We start from the raw sequence: 13982 nt of genomic DNA, 5'->3' as shown, positions 1-13982 counted from the left end.
GTCATATAAGCCATAGGGAGAGATAGCACGACTGACGGTGAAGGATTTGGTGATTTTGATAATTTAACCCACTAATCTGTTCACTAATCTGTTTGGTTGCCGGAATTTTTTTGCCAGAATTTTTTTGGTTCTTGGGACTTCTGTGGAATTTCCACAGGAAACCCACGTTTGGTTGCTGGGCACAAAATAATCCCAGGAACCAAAATAATCCCGCACGAAACCCTACTCTGGAAAAAAATATAAAAAAAACTTACAGGAACCAAAATAATCCAGGAACCAAAAGTAAGCTTGCAGAAGATTTTTTTTTTATTTTTTATTTTCCCCACCATAGTCCAGTCAACCAATCATGGGATTTTTATTTTACCAGCATACTACCAGTTTTTTCCACCAATCTCCCAGGGAATTTTTTGTTCCACAGAAATCCCAAGAACCAAAAAAATTCCCGCAACCAAATGGAGGATAAATTTGAGTATTTTAGCCCACGTACTTCGAGTATAATTTATCCCTTTATTTTTAAAACTGCCCCCCAATTTTGAAAGCCTTTTCCTACAGATTTGTAACCATTACAATAATAGAATGCCATCACAATGAATTATGGTGGGGGGTAAGGTTAAGCCTCTGTCCCAATTGGTTTAAGGCTTTCTCCAACCTTGCGGTCGAAGATTCAATCCCGGCTTAACCAACCCCTAAAAATTGATGTGAATCCCAATCCTTGCATTTTCCACTCTTTCCACTGAGGGATTCATAAATCACCAATGCACTAGCTTATATTTAAATCCATAGGTGACCTAGCTTGGCACAAAAAACAGACTGTTATTCAGAAATGGCTCTCCTTATCCATATGAAAGAATCACAGTGGCAAACCACACAATCAGAAGTGGCAAAGGGCCCACCCAAATAAGTTCATCAACATGCCTCAACCCTTCATCCAGCAAGGGGCCCACCCAGATGAGAATATCAACACGCCTCAGCCTCACACATCCACCAAGGGGCCTACCCAGATGAGAACATCAACACGCCCTCCTCCCTCAACCCCTCATCCAGCAAGTGCCCACCCATATGAGAAAACAGGAGCAAATATGGAGAGCCTCTATAGGTACAAGAAAGCTCCTATTTTCACTCAATTTTCATATAATAGTCTCAAGAGATCAAAGAATGATAACCAACAGTGACTCAAAAAAACACACACCACAGTTCATAGAACAATCAAACCACCCAGAACACAGCACAGATGAAAATAATTCAAATCTCTTAACCATACTCATTTAAACATAGTATTTTTTTTATTGTGTCTCTTAAGTTCTTCTCAAGCAAAATGCAGTCTCAAATGTAAGTTCAGCCAGCAAACTGGCTTCAGTTTTCTGTCCGAGCAGAAAGCTTCATAGATTAAAAAAACCAACGAAAATATAAAAAACCAACCTAAAGAGCTGGGCAAGCAAGATGTATAACAGGTTACAAGAACAGATTAAAATCCCTCGATAAATACAAACCCAAGCATCTAACAAGCTTTCGGATGTCCAAGTTTACCATCTCTCTAATGTCAACCCTCCTCATCTCTGCCCACAAAACAGCGAAGATCACTGCACAATAAAAAAGAGATTTGTTAATAAGGACACATGCAGGCAAAAAAACAAACAAACAAACAAACAAGCAAAAACAAGAGCATGACTATATTGTTGGACTTGAAATGAATTATGGAGGGAAATTTGATCCCAATTTATTTTGTGTGTGATTTCCCTTTTCATGCACGTGAAATTTGTTGCGAACACTGTACTGAGCACAGACAGATAGCTCAATATGGGAAATTTAAAAAAAAAAAAAGGTTTCGGATAATATTAAAAAGATGGGTTAGGTAATCAGAAGAATGAAACTTGATATTAGTGAAGGAAACTAGCATAAAGCTCCGGTGGCAATTCGTCCTATAAATCTTAAACGACCAAATTTATAATTATTGGCTGCCAACTGCAAAAGAATTAGCTTCCTAATGAACACACACACAGGAAATTTCCAATGCAGATTCCCCACAATATGCTACAAGAAGAGGTTTTTCAAACTGCTGTGAACTGACTCCTACTATGATAATTTAGGCGGCTTTACTGACATCAAAGCAAGAGTACCACTTAGCTGAACTCTTCCACCCTGTAGGTGATACTTTTCCAATCTGAACTTATTAACAAGACAAAAGCTGGCATACTACCAACTTAGCCTAGCCTTAACCTATGCATGCAAACTGTGAATATGAGAACATGTAGTATAAGAGGGAATAGTGGATAGATGTCGAATTTATCAACACTCCTCAGAAGCACATGAATACCAAAAAATTAAGTAATTAAAAGATTTCTTGTACAGCTATTACCTGTTGTTGCTGATAGTTCCCATATCCAGGATATGTTCCATAAGCATACATGTTAGGATCTTGAGCAGGAGGAGCATATCCATAACCCTGGCCATAACCATAATAACCCCCACCATTCCACTGGTTTGGATCTGGCTGCGGCTGAACCCATCCAGCAGATGAGTCCTGTAAAATTATCAGTTTCACAAATGTACGTAAAATTTAACCGCATTAGAGAGTCGAGTAAACATGAGTTTGAATTAGATAACTCACCTGCTTGTTCGAAGGATTACGGCCCCATGAAAGTCGAATGTTTTGTCCCCCCAATGGTGTTCCATTCAACATCAGTAAAGCCTCCTCCGCACAAGCCCTGACACCACATATACAGAAACAGAAAAGGTCATCACTGATTCACTGCACATGACATACTTCTAGCATGAAGACAGTTCCACTGTTAGTGATTTTGCTCACCTATTAGCGAATTGAACAAACCCACAACGTTTGCCTACAGGTATCTTTACATGAACCAATTCTCCAAACTGGCTAAAAACTTGTCTCAAATGGTCTTCCGTAACATTTGAATCCAAACCACCAACAAATATCTGCATTCAAAGATGTTAATTTAAAAAACATAGGGCACATAAATGTGTTAACGTATAAAATAGAATGAAGTACCCACAGTTGTATTATTTGGATCATTATCCGACTGAGTTGGTTGAGAACTCTGGTAAGGCGCTGCAAATGACAACATATATGAAAGAGGACGTAAATAAAAACAATTGTGGAACCCTTAAAAAGATGTTAGTCACAAAGAAAGAGAATAAGATGAATTTAAAGCAACAAAAAAAATAGAAAGATTAGTAGCACGGACTACAGATGAGATGGCAATAGTCAATTTCCCATATGCAAGTGCCATTATTTAAACATTACTGTTACCCCTAACGGCTCAAGGCTTCCAACAAAGGGCATGTCCTAACCATAACCCATGTCAATGCATGCACATGTAATCATGTATCCATATGTCTGGCACGTGATAACAAAAAGGAGATGTGGATTGCCATGCTTACAAACTGCATATTCATAATGTTAGAAATGCAATACAAAATCAATAATACCAATAATAAAGACGACATTTCATTTCATAGGTAACAAGTCAAAGCATAACTGAGATGAGAAAGATGGAACCAACTCCCTACTGCTTGTGAAGGACCAAATGTAGATACCTGTTTCAATTTCAATCATCCACAAAATCTGCATTATTTACAATCACGAATCATAAATATCAATAAAATAAGCTTCACAATAGAACGTCTCTGACTGTCAGGATCAGTTTGGTGGGAGACCAGGGAACTTGACAACCCCATTGTGGAAGGCAACTCGTTCAACGTCATTCGGTGGATGAAGAAGTGTCAATTTATCCGAGGAGATTCGTGGACGCAATTGAGGACATTTTAGACTGTATTGAAGGTCACCCCATGATTTGTCAGCATGTTCATCGATCAGCTTTTTCCTTCGTATTTTTTGTGTCGTGGTGGCGTGTTTTTACCATTCCAATTATTCCTAATAAATCGTTACCATTCCAAAAAATAAAAATGTAAATCTCTTACATTTTAAAGCACTTGTTATGATAGAGAAACCAACAGACGGTCCAGAAAACCAACCAAGCCAAGAATAAATGGCAAAAACTTTTCAGGAACATGCATTTTAACATCCTTGTTCCGATAAACTCCAACATGAGAATTTATCAAAAAAGTGCATTGAATGCAATACACCCGTCCAATGTGGGGATCACGAAGCCAAAACACAAAACATGATAAGCACTATAAAACTTATACAAATGTAAGGGGGCCAGTTGTAATCAATTCGAAGTAATAAAGGGATAAAAAAGCTGACATGAGCTTAGTAACACGGCAAACAGTACACAAAAGGCTAAACCGTATGATTTATACAAACGCAAGGGGGCCTTCATTAAAACAACCAGTCATCATCTGATTATAAGCAATAATCTTGAATACTATAAGTGTATTTAACTATTTACCACAGACAAATCGAATACATAAACAAACCAAAAAAGATCAGGTAATTAGTACTTCCTAAAAGTAAATAAAACAAATTTTACAGCAGAGACCTCGACACAATAATCCTCAGTGCCCCTCCAACAACAAAAGAAGCGTCACTAAGTGTCACTAAATGACATCAGGACACCATAATCATCAAATCCCTAACAAACACTAAAACAAGCACATCCATACAATTAATCATCTACCTGTCGCAATAAGCATATAATCATGAATGCTTACAGCGTATCCAAAACAGATCCAAAACCGAATACAGTAACCAACCAAGAAAGGACAAGCAATTAGTACTTCCAAAACTTGTAAAATAAAGAACCAATTTTACAGAAGAAACCATAAGAGAATAGTCTTCAATTTCTACATCATCAAAAGAAGCATCACTGCATTCAATCTCAACACCGAAATCCTCAATTCATTATTGAACATCAAAAGGAAAATCACTCAATTCATACCAAGAAAATTCTTACAATGCTTAGTAATTACAACCCCTCCTTTTGGTACGACACAATCCACCATCCTTTTTGTTAGAATTGGATGTTACAATTAAAAAAGACTACTGAAAGAGGCGTATAATACCAAAACAGGGAAATTAAAAAAAAAAAAAAACAGCTCCAATTGACACCAATGGTGAATAAGAGTTCATCATTGAAAGAAGTGCAAATGGTGAAACATAAGTTCTACAATTTGTGGAACATGTACATCCTTACCAGATAAGCCTCTGGTAGCCAAAAAACTAAAAATATGGAAAGTGGACAACAAAAAATTAAGCATCACCTCTACGGTGAAACTGCACATCTACCAGGTACACACGTACCAAATTGCTTGAAGACCTATCTAACTTTTCCTTTTCAAGCTTCATAAATAATTTAGCATGCATAAACATAAACATATATTTTTTATTGATCATTAAGAACGACACTAATAACTAGAAATTTGAAAAGTGGTCTGTATTTTACCAACTTCTGATCCATTTGGGTGGACAATAATGAATAGCGCAGGAAACAGAAACAATAAATGCTCCTTTTATTTAAGTGTACAGATGGGTGTACAGATGGGAATGCGTAATCCTTTACAGAAAATTTCTACAAAATTGCTTGAGTCTTACCTAACTATTCCTTTTCAAGCTTCATAAATAATTTAGCATGCATAAACATAAACATGTATTTTTTATTGATCATTAAGAACGACACTAATAACTAGAAATTTGAAACTTGGTCTGTATTTTACCAACTTCTGATCCATTTGGGTGAACAATAATGAATAGCGCAGGAAACAGAAACTGTAAATGCTCCTTTTATTTAAGTGTACAGATGGGAATGGAAAAAGAAGAAATAATGTGGGAACTTTGGAAACGATTTCCTTCACAGTAAACATAATTCCACCTATTGTAACACATTCAGGGAAAAGAATGGCCACAATCCTTCAAATATCGAATTTAATAGACTGGTTAGCCAATGCCATGATATATGGTACGGTACCATAAATATTGGTCTGATTAAAAAATGAATTTCAGTAATTATCAAACAACTGAAACACAAAAAGAAATGTAAAAGATACAAAAAGTTGCATGACACCAAGTTATGAACCATATCTCATTCATAAAGTACCATAAAGGCATAAACTTAAAGGTAAGAGATAAATGAAACCATGAACCTTCAAAAAGCTGCATGACACCAAGTTATGAACCATATCTCATTCATAAAGTACAATAAACTTAAAGATATGCTTGTGAATGAAACCATGAACCTTCAAAGACTATCTAAAAAGTTTCGAACAAAATCCTGCAAGCGAAGAGCGTTATGCCTATTTATGTATCAACCATATTTGATTGATTTCCATTGCAATTGAAACAGCATGAAGCTGGATGTATCTTCTAATCAAGTGTTTAGGCAGTTCTGGTTATGTAGGGGTGCAATTCAGATCAATTTTTGGGAACTCGGGTTGATCTTTTACCTTAAAATCGGGTTCGGGGTGATTCCAATTCATTTTTTACCAAAAGTACAACCCAACCACACCCAAGTTGCACCGCTATGATTAAGTGTAAAGAAATTCTATGAGCAAAAGCTTAACATAACCAACAAGTTTTTACTTTTTACTGCTTCATAAGAGGGAGAGACAATTGTATTGACAATTAGGGAATTAAAAAGAATGGTTCCTAGCATACCAAAATTGGCATAGGTACAGCAGTATAGATGAATAATTCAACCGTCCATATTTATATTTCTGTCTCCACACCCAAAAATATCTAGTCAAATCAAATAATTCCTGTTTGAGTCACACTTTTGTGTAACATGAAGAGTGGCATAAAAGTAAAATCAAAATGCCTCATTAGTCATTCCTCCCATATCAAAAGCAGACGACAGAATGACGTCTTCCCTTACAAAGCCACCAATGGGCATAAGCAATGGTAATTTTTTTTTCTGAGGATAGTGTAATTCTCAACTCAATTCAACAAAGCCTTTGTCCCAAACTAGTTGGGGTCAGCCAAATGAATCCTTTAGAAAAATTTCATGAAGAATGTCAAAGGAATCTATCCGGCTCTAATCCTGGCTCCAGTTGGGTTCTTCTACGTGGATCATTTTCTTCCATTCTATCCTATCCAAGGTCATGTTCTCTGTTATGTTCCTAGCTATCAAGTATTTCGTCATTGTTTCTACCCAAGTTGTTTTCGGTCTGCCCCTACCTCTTTTTACTCCATCAATTTGGCACGACGCCTCTCCCTGTGTTTTTCACAGCCTGTCCAAGCCAGGATAAAGGAGGAGGGTTGGCGACAGGTTGGCAGCGGGCCGAAAACTTTGCCACTCTTCTATGAAATGAATTCTGAGGATAGTGTAATAATACTCTAAAATCTAAATACCCATAACTTCACATAGTGCCCCATGATGACAAGATGCAGGCTAAAACAATTAAAAAACTTGACAATCATCACTCCAACACAAAAGTTAGATTCACTCCTTATTGGTACTTGAACAGATCTGACTTCGAAACTATTAAATGGCCAATGTAGCATAAAGTTCAGAGAGGCCGTTCTACATGTTTTTCAACAAAAACTAGAAGAAATACAATATGCAGATTCTGATAATGTTAATACTCCAATTCCTGCATATATAGAAATCCTTCAGACAAGGCAGTTTGTCATTCAGAATTAAAACTCTTGGCGGAAGCCACACAGAGACAAAGTAAATAATGGCTAATATAGAACAAGTACAAGGCTAGATTCAATAATAGAAGTTACCAAATGCCCGAACGATTTAAGGAAGAGGAATGATAGATGCAAGGGCCCTCTTTATGCAAGGGCCAAAGAAGGGCTCTTGAATAGATCCACGTCATTTTTTAATTCGGTTGAGAAACTGAATTCAGTTGCACTTAATGACGTGGATCTATTGAAGGACCCTTCTTTAGCCCTTGCATAAAGAGGGCCCTTGCGTCTATCATTCCTCTTTTAGAAAATAGACAAAACACTTCAGAAAATTGTAGTTAAGAATTAAGCATCCAACAAAAAACCCAAAAAAATATAAAAGAAAATGCATACTTGCAGACCACATCAAGAAACAATTTGACATTAACTACATCAAAATGTTTAAGCGTTTATTGCTACAGCTAATCATATCCATACATAAATTACGAATCTTATAGATAGATATATTGAATAAACCAGTCTTTTACACAAGTATTTTGTCAACATCAGAAAAATTCACATGAAAATCACTACTGGGAAGAAACTGGAAATGATAAATGATGATGTAAAAAGGAGACAACCAAAACCTTAAATTCTGCAAGAAACCTAACCTAGGAAGGAAAAAAAGAATCTGCATGCATGCAACTGAAAGCATGACTCTACAAGGAAAGCCCTTTCCTTGTTGAGTGAAAGCTGGAAACATGAATCGGAATTAAAAATGGGACCACAAGTGAAGAAAGAAAGTCTCATATTCAGTAACACAATAAAATGGTAAAGGAACTGATGTACAAAGAATTTAAGCAGTGATTCTTCAGACTGATTTAAAAAAGAAAAAAACATAAAACAGTGAAGGAAATGTAACTTTGACTGACAGCTCTTTAAATAAAAGGAACTGGAAAATGAAATTCGAGAATGCAGCATTGAAGTGCCACATAAATGAGAAATTAAGGACAAAATTATGACAAAAACAGGTAAACTGACCTAAACGAAGCCACGCACTAAAGGGGTATGCATTTCAGTTGAAATCAGTTCCGGGCCCCCCTAGATGAAGAGAGCCTTTGGGCATCCTGCTTCGAGACAACATGAGTTTTTATAAGTGTATGTAACTCAGTGTAGCATTAGAGGTGCCGAATTTCTCAAAGGAAAGTACTAGGAAGGAAATGACTTTGTACATCTATCGAAGTAACAAACGGCCCCTTAACTCCATGACCGGAAGAAAAACAAGCTAAGAACATCGGTTAGAAGATTCTGGCGCTAGCAATATCAAACCAACCATTCAGATGAATATCTCTACATGATGCTAATCAAAATGTCAAAAGATAAAAACAAACAAGAGGGGCATCGCTTTCAGAATTATAGCATCAATGAACAACTAAATGGCAAAATTTCCCTGCAAACAGTTCTAATTAAATTCCATAAAAAATATGATCATAACCACATTTTAATTAATTATATTGCATGTGACGGCATACCTTTTGCAGGGTATTGTTGTTGAGCACCAGTATTCTTCTTGGTAGTAGCCGGGCCAATCCGCATTTGCCTTGTAGAACAGTACATTCCATTCATTTCAGTCATAGCACGCAATTGTTCACTTTCGTCTCCAAACCGCACAAACCCATAGCCCTTCGAACGTCCAGTAGTTCTATCAGTAACAACCTTCGCACCCTTAACAGTAGAATAGTGGCCAGTGAACGTCTCTTGCAACAAGTAATCTGTAACATCGGCTGCCAAATCTCCCACAAATATTACAAAGTCAGCACTATCATCTTGGCGCCTCTCGCCACCACCAACGGATGCCCAGTTCAGTCTGAAAGGTTGCTCGACATTAGGCATCACTGTGCCATTATATGTCTGTAGAGTTCTCTCCGCGGCAGCACGATTTACAAACTCAATGAAACCATAGCCTTCTGATTGTCCGGTCTGCTTATTGCGGATGACCTTCACTGAAACAACCTATAAATCAAATGATCAGCAGAAGAAAGTGAGAACACTACCATTCAAAAAAAAAAAAAAAAACAGTGAGAACATTATGGTATTACAAGAAACTTTAAACCTAGCAAATATAATTTTAAATTATATAAAATAACAAAAAAATTTAAAAGAAGTACAATGAAACCAATAAGCACAATTTCAAATTATATAAAAAAAATGAAAAGAAGTATATTGAACTCGAGGAAATCAACTTAAGCCTACCAAGAAACAACAGTCAACATAAGCTTGAACACAAAAGTGGGTCTATCATTGCCTTGTTTTGCAGTCAATGCTAAAAGAAAGGATATAAAACTACAACATACAAAACTTTGCCTAGCCCAGGAACCAAGCCTTTTGAAATTACTGACTCATTTGTGCACAGCATGGACTGAAGATACAAGATTATACAGGAAAAAAACAAGAAGTGTATCTTGCATGCCATGCTACACCCAGAGAAGTACATCACAAGATACATTTATTTTAATATATACAGCACATCTTCAAATTATTGTCAATATGCATCATATAAACAACTTTATTCACCAACGATATGATAATACAACTATACAAGGTTTGAGCTAACACCAAATTTCTCTGAAACAAAATCAAATTGAATACATTTGAAAGATTTAACTTACCATGGACAATGTATTACGGATTTTGCAGCTATTTTTAGATCAGACTTCGTTAAGCATTTCTGTTGTATGAAAAAAGAGTAATCATTTATTGTTCATGAAAGACTGTTGAATCAGAGCATCCTTGCATCAGAAGAATGTTTTCTTCAATTTCCTCGTAAATAGATCCGATTTTTTATCAAGTTAACCAGTACAGAAGAGGTGAATTACATGAGTTTCAAACTCTAATTTGGATCAATAATCAAATCAGTTTTATCTTTTCTCCCACCTTCAGAAGAATGAAGCATAGGAAGATCATTAGCAGGATAAATAATAACCATTCCCTGTCACGATTAAAAATGGAATGGACGGTGTAGGGGTGAGAGAGAGAGAGAGAGAGAGAGAGAGAGAGAAAGAGAGAGGTAATATAACCTGTGTGCCATGAATCATTAAATTGATGAATTCGCCTCGTTAAGGCAAGGTATACACATAATATATAGATTTACCAATCAAGGAGAACTGTAAATCTAGAAAACATAAAATAGAAGATAGTTCCTTGAAAGCAAACAACATAAGATTCGATCCTCAGAAATAAACCCCGAGAGGAAAAAAAAGTCATGAACACTTCCTGCCAAGCCTACACAGCATTAGTACTAGACAGGACACCCGCCCACCGACTAGAAAAATTTAATGGTTAGTGAAAAGTAGAGAAAGACACAAACTATACAAGAAGAAGACTGTGAAACAACCAATTAATCGAAAATCTTAAGTTGTTAGAGTTGGCGTTATTTAATCATTCATACTTCAACACTCCCCCTTACCCCTCTTTTGGGTTGGGGTACACATGGATTTTTAACATCAAAGAGTTGTTGGGTTTTGTACCCAGTTCCTGCCATGAGACAATAGCTCTGTTACCATTCATACTTCAACACTCCCCCTTACCCCTCTTTTGGGTTGGCCGTACACATAGATTTTTAACATCAAAGAGTTGTTGGGTTTTGTACCCAGGTCCTGCCGTGAGACAGTAGCTCTGTTACCATGTGAAACCGCCAATTACTCTAACAGCAAACAGATACCTACTATACAAGAAGAAGATTGTGAAACAACCAGTTACTCCAAAAGCTTAAGTAGTTAGAGTTGGTGTTATTTAATCATTTATACTTCAACACCCCCTCACGCGTGACCCCTCTTTTGGGTTGGCCATACACGTGGATTTTTAATATCAAGGTTGAGCCCATGACCTGTCATGAGGCAATAGCTCTGATGTCATGTGAAACAACCAATTACTTCAAAAAGCTTAAGCTCCTGGAGTTGGTGTTGTTTAGGACACGTTTGACTATCATGAATTTTTTCCTGGAATATTGGCTTACCCAATGGTAAGGGATCGTGGGAGAAGAAGAGATATGAGAGGGACCGAGTCAGGACAGGGGAAAAATAGCCTAAAAACCAGGGGAAAAAACTCTCCTCAAAACACAATTGACTTTTTTCCGATTTTTTAGCCACTTCTCATCTTCAACTCATTCTTGCCGTCTCAAGTCTCTCCTTCTCCAACTCACCCTATCCCTCTCTCATCACTTGGAGACACTAATTTATCATGGAAAAAAATCCTGTATGGCCTAAGTGTTCTCTCACATAGGAATGTATTCCCTATCACGATTAAAGAATGGAAACCAGTGTAGGGGTGAGTGTGCAAGAGTGCATGTGCTAATATAAGTTGTGTGCCATAAATCATTAACTGATTAATTCACTTCGTTAAGGCGAGGTGTATACACATGATGCATACATATACTGTTCAAGGGGAACTGTAAATCAAGAATACATAACATAGAAGATAGTTCCTTCAAAGCAAACAACATAAGATTCAATCCTCAGAAATAAACCCCAAGACCTGCCCACCAACTAAATTTAATGGTTAAAGGAAAGAAGAGAAAGATACCAACTATACCAATAAGAAGCATAAGAGCAAGAAAAAAAGAAAGAAAGTTACCTCTCCTGACTGAGCAAAGCAGCTGTGGATATAGCTCTCCTCCATCCAGTACTGTAAGTCTCCGATCCAAAGCGTTCGGATCTCATCAGCACTCGCCGGCTGAGCCGACTGATACTGCGGCTGCTGCTGGGGTTGGGGCTGTGGTTGCGGTGGTGGTTGAACCTGCGGCGCTTGCTGCTGGTTCCAGACCTGCTGAGGCTGGGCTTGATATTGATGCTGCTGTTGTGGTGGCATCATCATCCACTGATTCTGTTGTTGCTGTTGCTGTTGGTACTGCTGCTGATTATGTTGATCCATGGTAGGAGGAGCCATGGGAGAAGGAACAACACCAGCTCCAGGTTGCATCATCTTGTCAAAACCCTAACCCTAACAGAGGATAGAAACCCTAACCCTAGAAAACGAGCGAAGGGACTACGAAAACCCTTGAAAGAGAAAGAAACTCTAACCCTAGATAAGAAAGATGATGAACATGCCAAAACCCTAACCCTAGAAAAGGAGCGGAGGGACTATTGAAAACCCTTGAAAGAGAAAGAAACTCTAACCCTAAATAAAAAGGATGATGACTGATGAACGAGAAAAAAATTCGTAACCCTAAAAATAGAATAGGAGGATATAAAAGGAAAAGAGACGGAAATAGAAATACTAGCCCTAGAAAATCAGAGCCGTGTGTTGTCCCGACCTCGATAGGGAATGGAGTGATGAGAGACGGGGAAAATAGTAGGCCAATTTATGATAAATAGTGAATTTTCGACAGAAAGGCGGTTTGGAAATTTAGGCCGAAAATACTATTTTACCCCCATTTATTATTGGAGAAATGATATCAGCACAACAATGTTTTCATAATTGCACTATCTCATCTTTTTTTTTTAATAGCTTTTTTTTTTTTTGTGACATAGGGTATCCCCACCCCAATATTCAGGGCAGGACTATTCCCTCCGTAAACCACGGGCATCAGTTAAGCGGCGGTAAGGGTGTCAATTTTGGCTCGGGCTCGGAAGCTCGCTCGAGCTCGGCTCCAATCCTTAACGAGCCGAGCCCGAGCTAGGCCAAGCTCGGCTCGGCTCGACTCGTTAAGGCTTGTTAAGAATTTAATATACTTAAATATATATATTATATATTAATATATACACTAAAAGGGTTGTCCAGGGAGTGAAAGGCGGAGGCAAAATATGTCACTTCTTTTTTGGAACCCCATTTGTTACTTGGACCACCCCCCTAAGTGTAAAAAGAGTAGTCAAATTACAATAGATAGAGCTGTCCAGGGAAGATGAGGGGTATGAACTTAATATAAGCCGAGCTCGATAAGGCTCGCGAGCCCGACCGAGCTCGAGCCTAGTTCGAGCCCGAGCCGAGCCTGGCCAAGATCGGCTCGGCTCGGCTCGTTTACACCCCTAAGCAGCTGAGAAGAGTAGGAAGGAATGTAGTCATTAATTGCAACATAGTAAGGAACAAGGGTACATTTAATCTTATCGACAAAACACGCACGATTATTCAAAAACGGGTGAGGAAAAAGACTGCAATGCCCTTCTTGACATAATCAAAGAACAAATAGAGTTTCTCGTAGTTTGTGGAACACGGTACACCTCGATCATTCATTTTGCAGGAACCTTTTTTTACTATTTTAGTATTTCTTGGCAAGAAAATGGCACTTCATTTAATACACATCTTGTCCACATTAATGCACGGGACACTTGTGTGTGTTGAACTCTCCACGTACTTGTTTTTTGTCACCCAATACAACAGAAACACCGGCGACCTTTGATAGACGCCAATGTCCGATGGCCCTTTCATCCCCCATGATAATGCCACCAGAAATTTGATA

At 37.8% G+C, this 13982-nt stretch overlaps 1 protein-coding gene across 2 annotated transcripts; it reads right to left on the bottom strand.

Moving 5' to 3' along the window:
• Positions 1 to 1232: 1232 nt before the first annotated feature.
• Positions 1233 to 12850, bottom strand: LOC143892908 (polyadenylate-binding protein RBP45-like). 2 transcript variants are annotated; one of them, XM_077397823.1, is made up of 7 exons: positions 12161 to 12850; positions 9061 to 9541; positions 3015 to 3070; positions 2807 to 2937; positions 2609 to 2705; positions 2357 to 2497; positions 1233 to 1580 (listed from the first exon to the last, which is right to left on the bottom strand). In XM_077397823.1, the coding sequence occupies exons 1-7, from the start codon at positions 12506 to 12508 to the stop codon at positions 1578 to 1580; spliced, it is 1257 nt and encodes a 418-aa protein (XP_077253938.1). In that variant the 5' UTR covers positions 12509 to 12850; the 3' UTR covers positions 1233 to 1577. The 2 variants fall into 2 exon arrangements, with proteins under 2 accessions (XP_077253938.1, XP_077253937.1); XM_077397822.1 differs by having other exon boundaries at positions 2357 to 2521; positions 12161 to 12848.
• Between the last annotated feature and the right edge of the window lie 1132 nt (positions 12851 to 13982).

This window comes from Tasmannia lanceolata, unplaced genomic scaffold (assembly GCF_043159265.1).
Source record: "Tasmannia lanceolata isolate RefF3 unplaced genomic scaffold, GAP_Taslan_0.1 ptg000015l, whole genome shotgun sequence".
NCBI classification, from domain to species: domain Eukaryota; kingdom Viridiplantae; phylum Streptophyta; class Magnoliopsida; order Canellales; family Winteraceae; genus Tasmannia; species Tasmannia lanceolata.
This window is presented reverse-complemented; position numbering and strand designations above follow the sequence as displayed.

Coding starts and splice junctions, on each gene's coding strand:
- LOC143892908 (XM_077397822.1), bottom strand. CDS start 12,508: ATGATGCAACCTGGAGCTGGTGTTGTTCCTTCTCCCATGGCTCCTCCT. Junction 9,542..12,160: donor GCTTTGCTCAGTCAGGAGAG/GTAACTTTCTTT, acceptor TTTGATTTATAG/GTTGTTTCAGTGAAGGTCAT. Junction 3,071..9,060: donor ACAACAATACCCTGCAAAAG/GTATGCCGTCAC, acceptor TGTCATTTGCAG/CGCCTTACCAGAGTTCTCAA.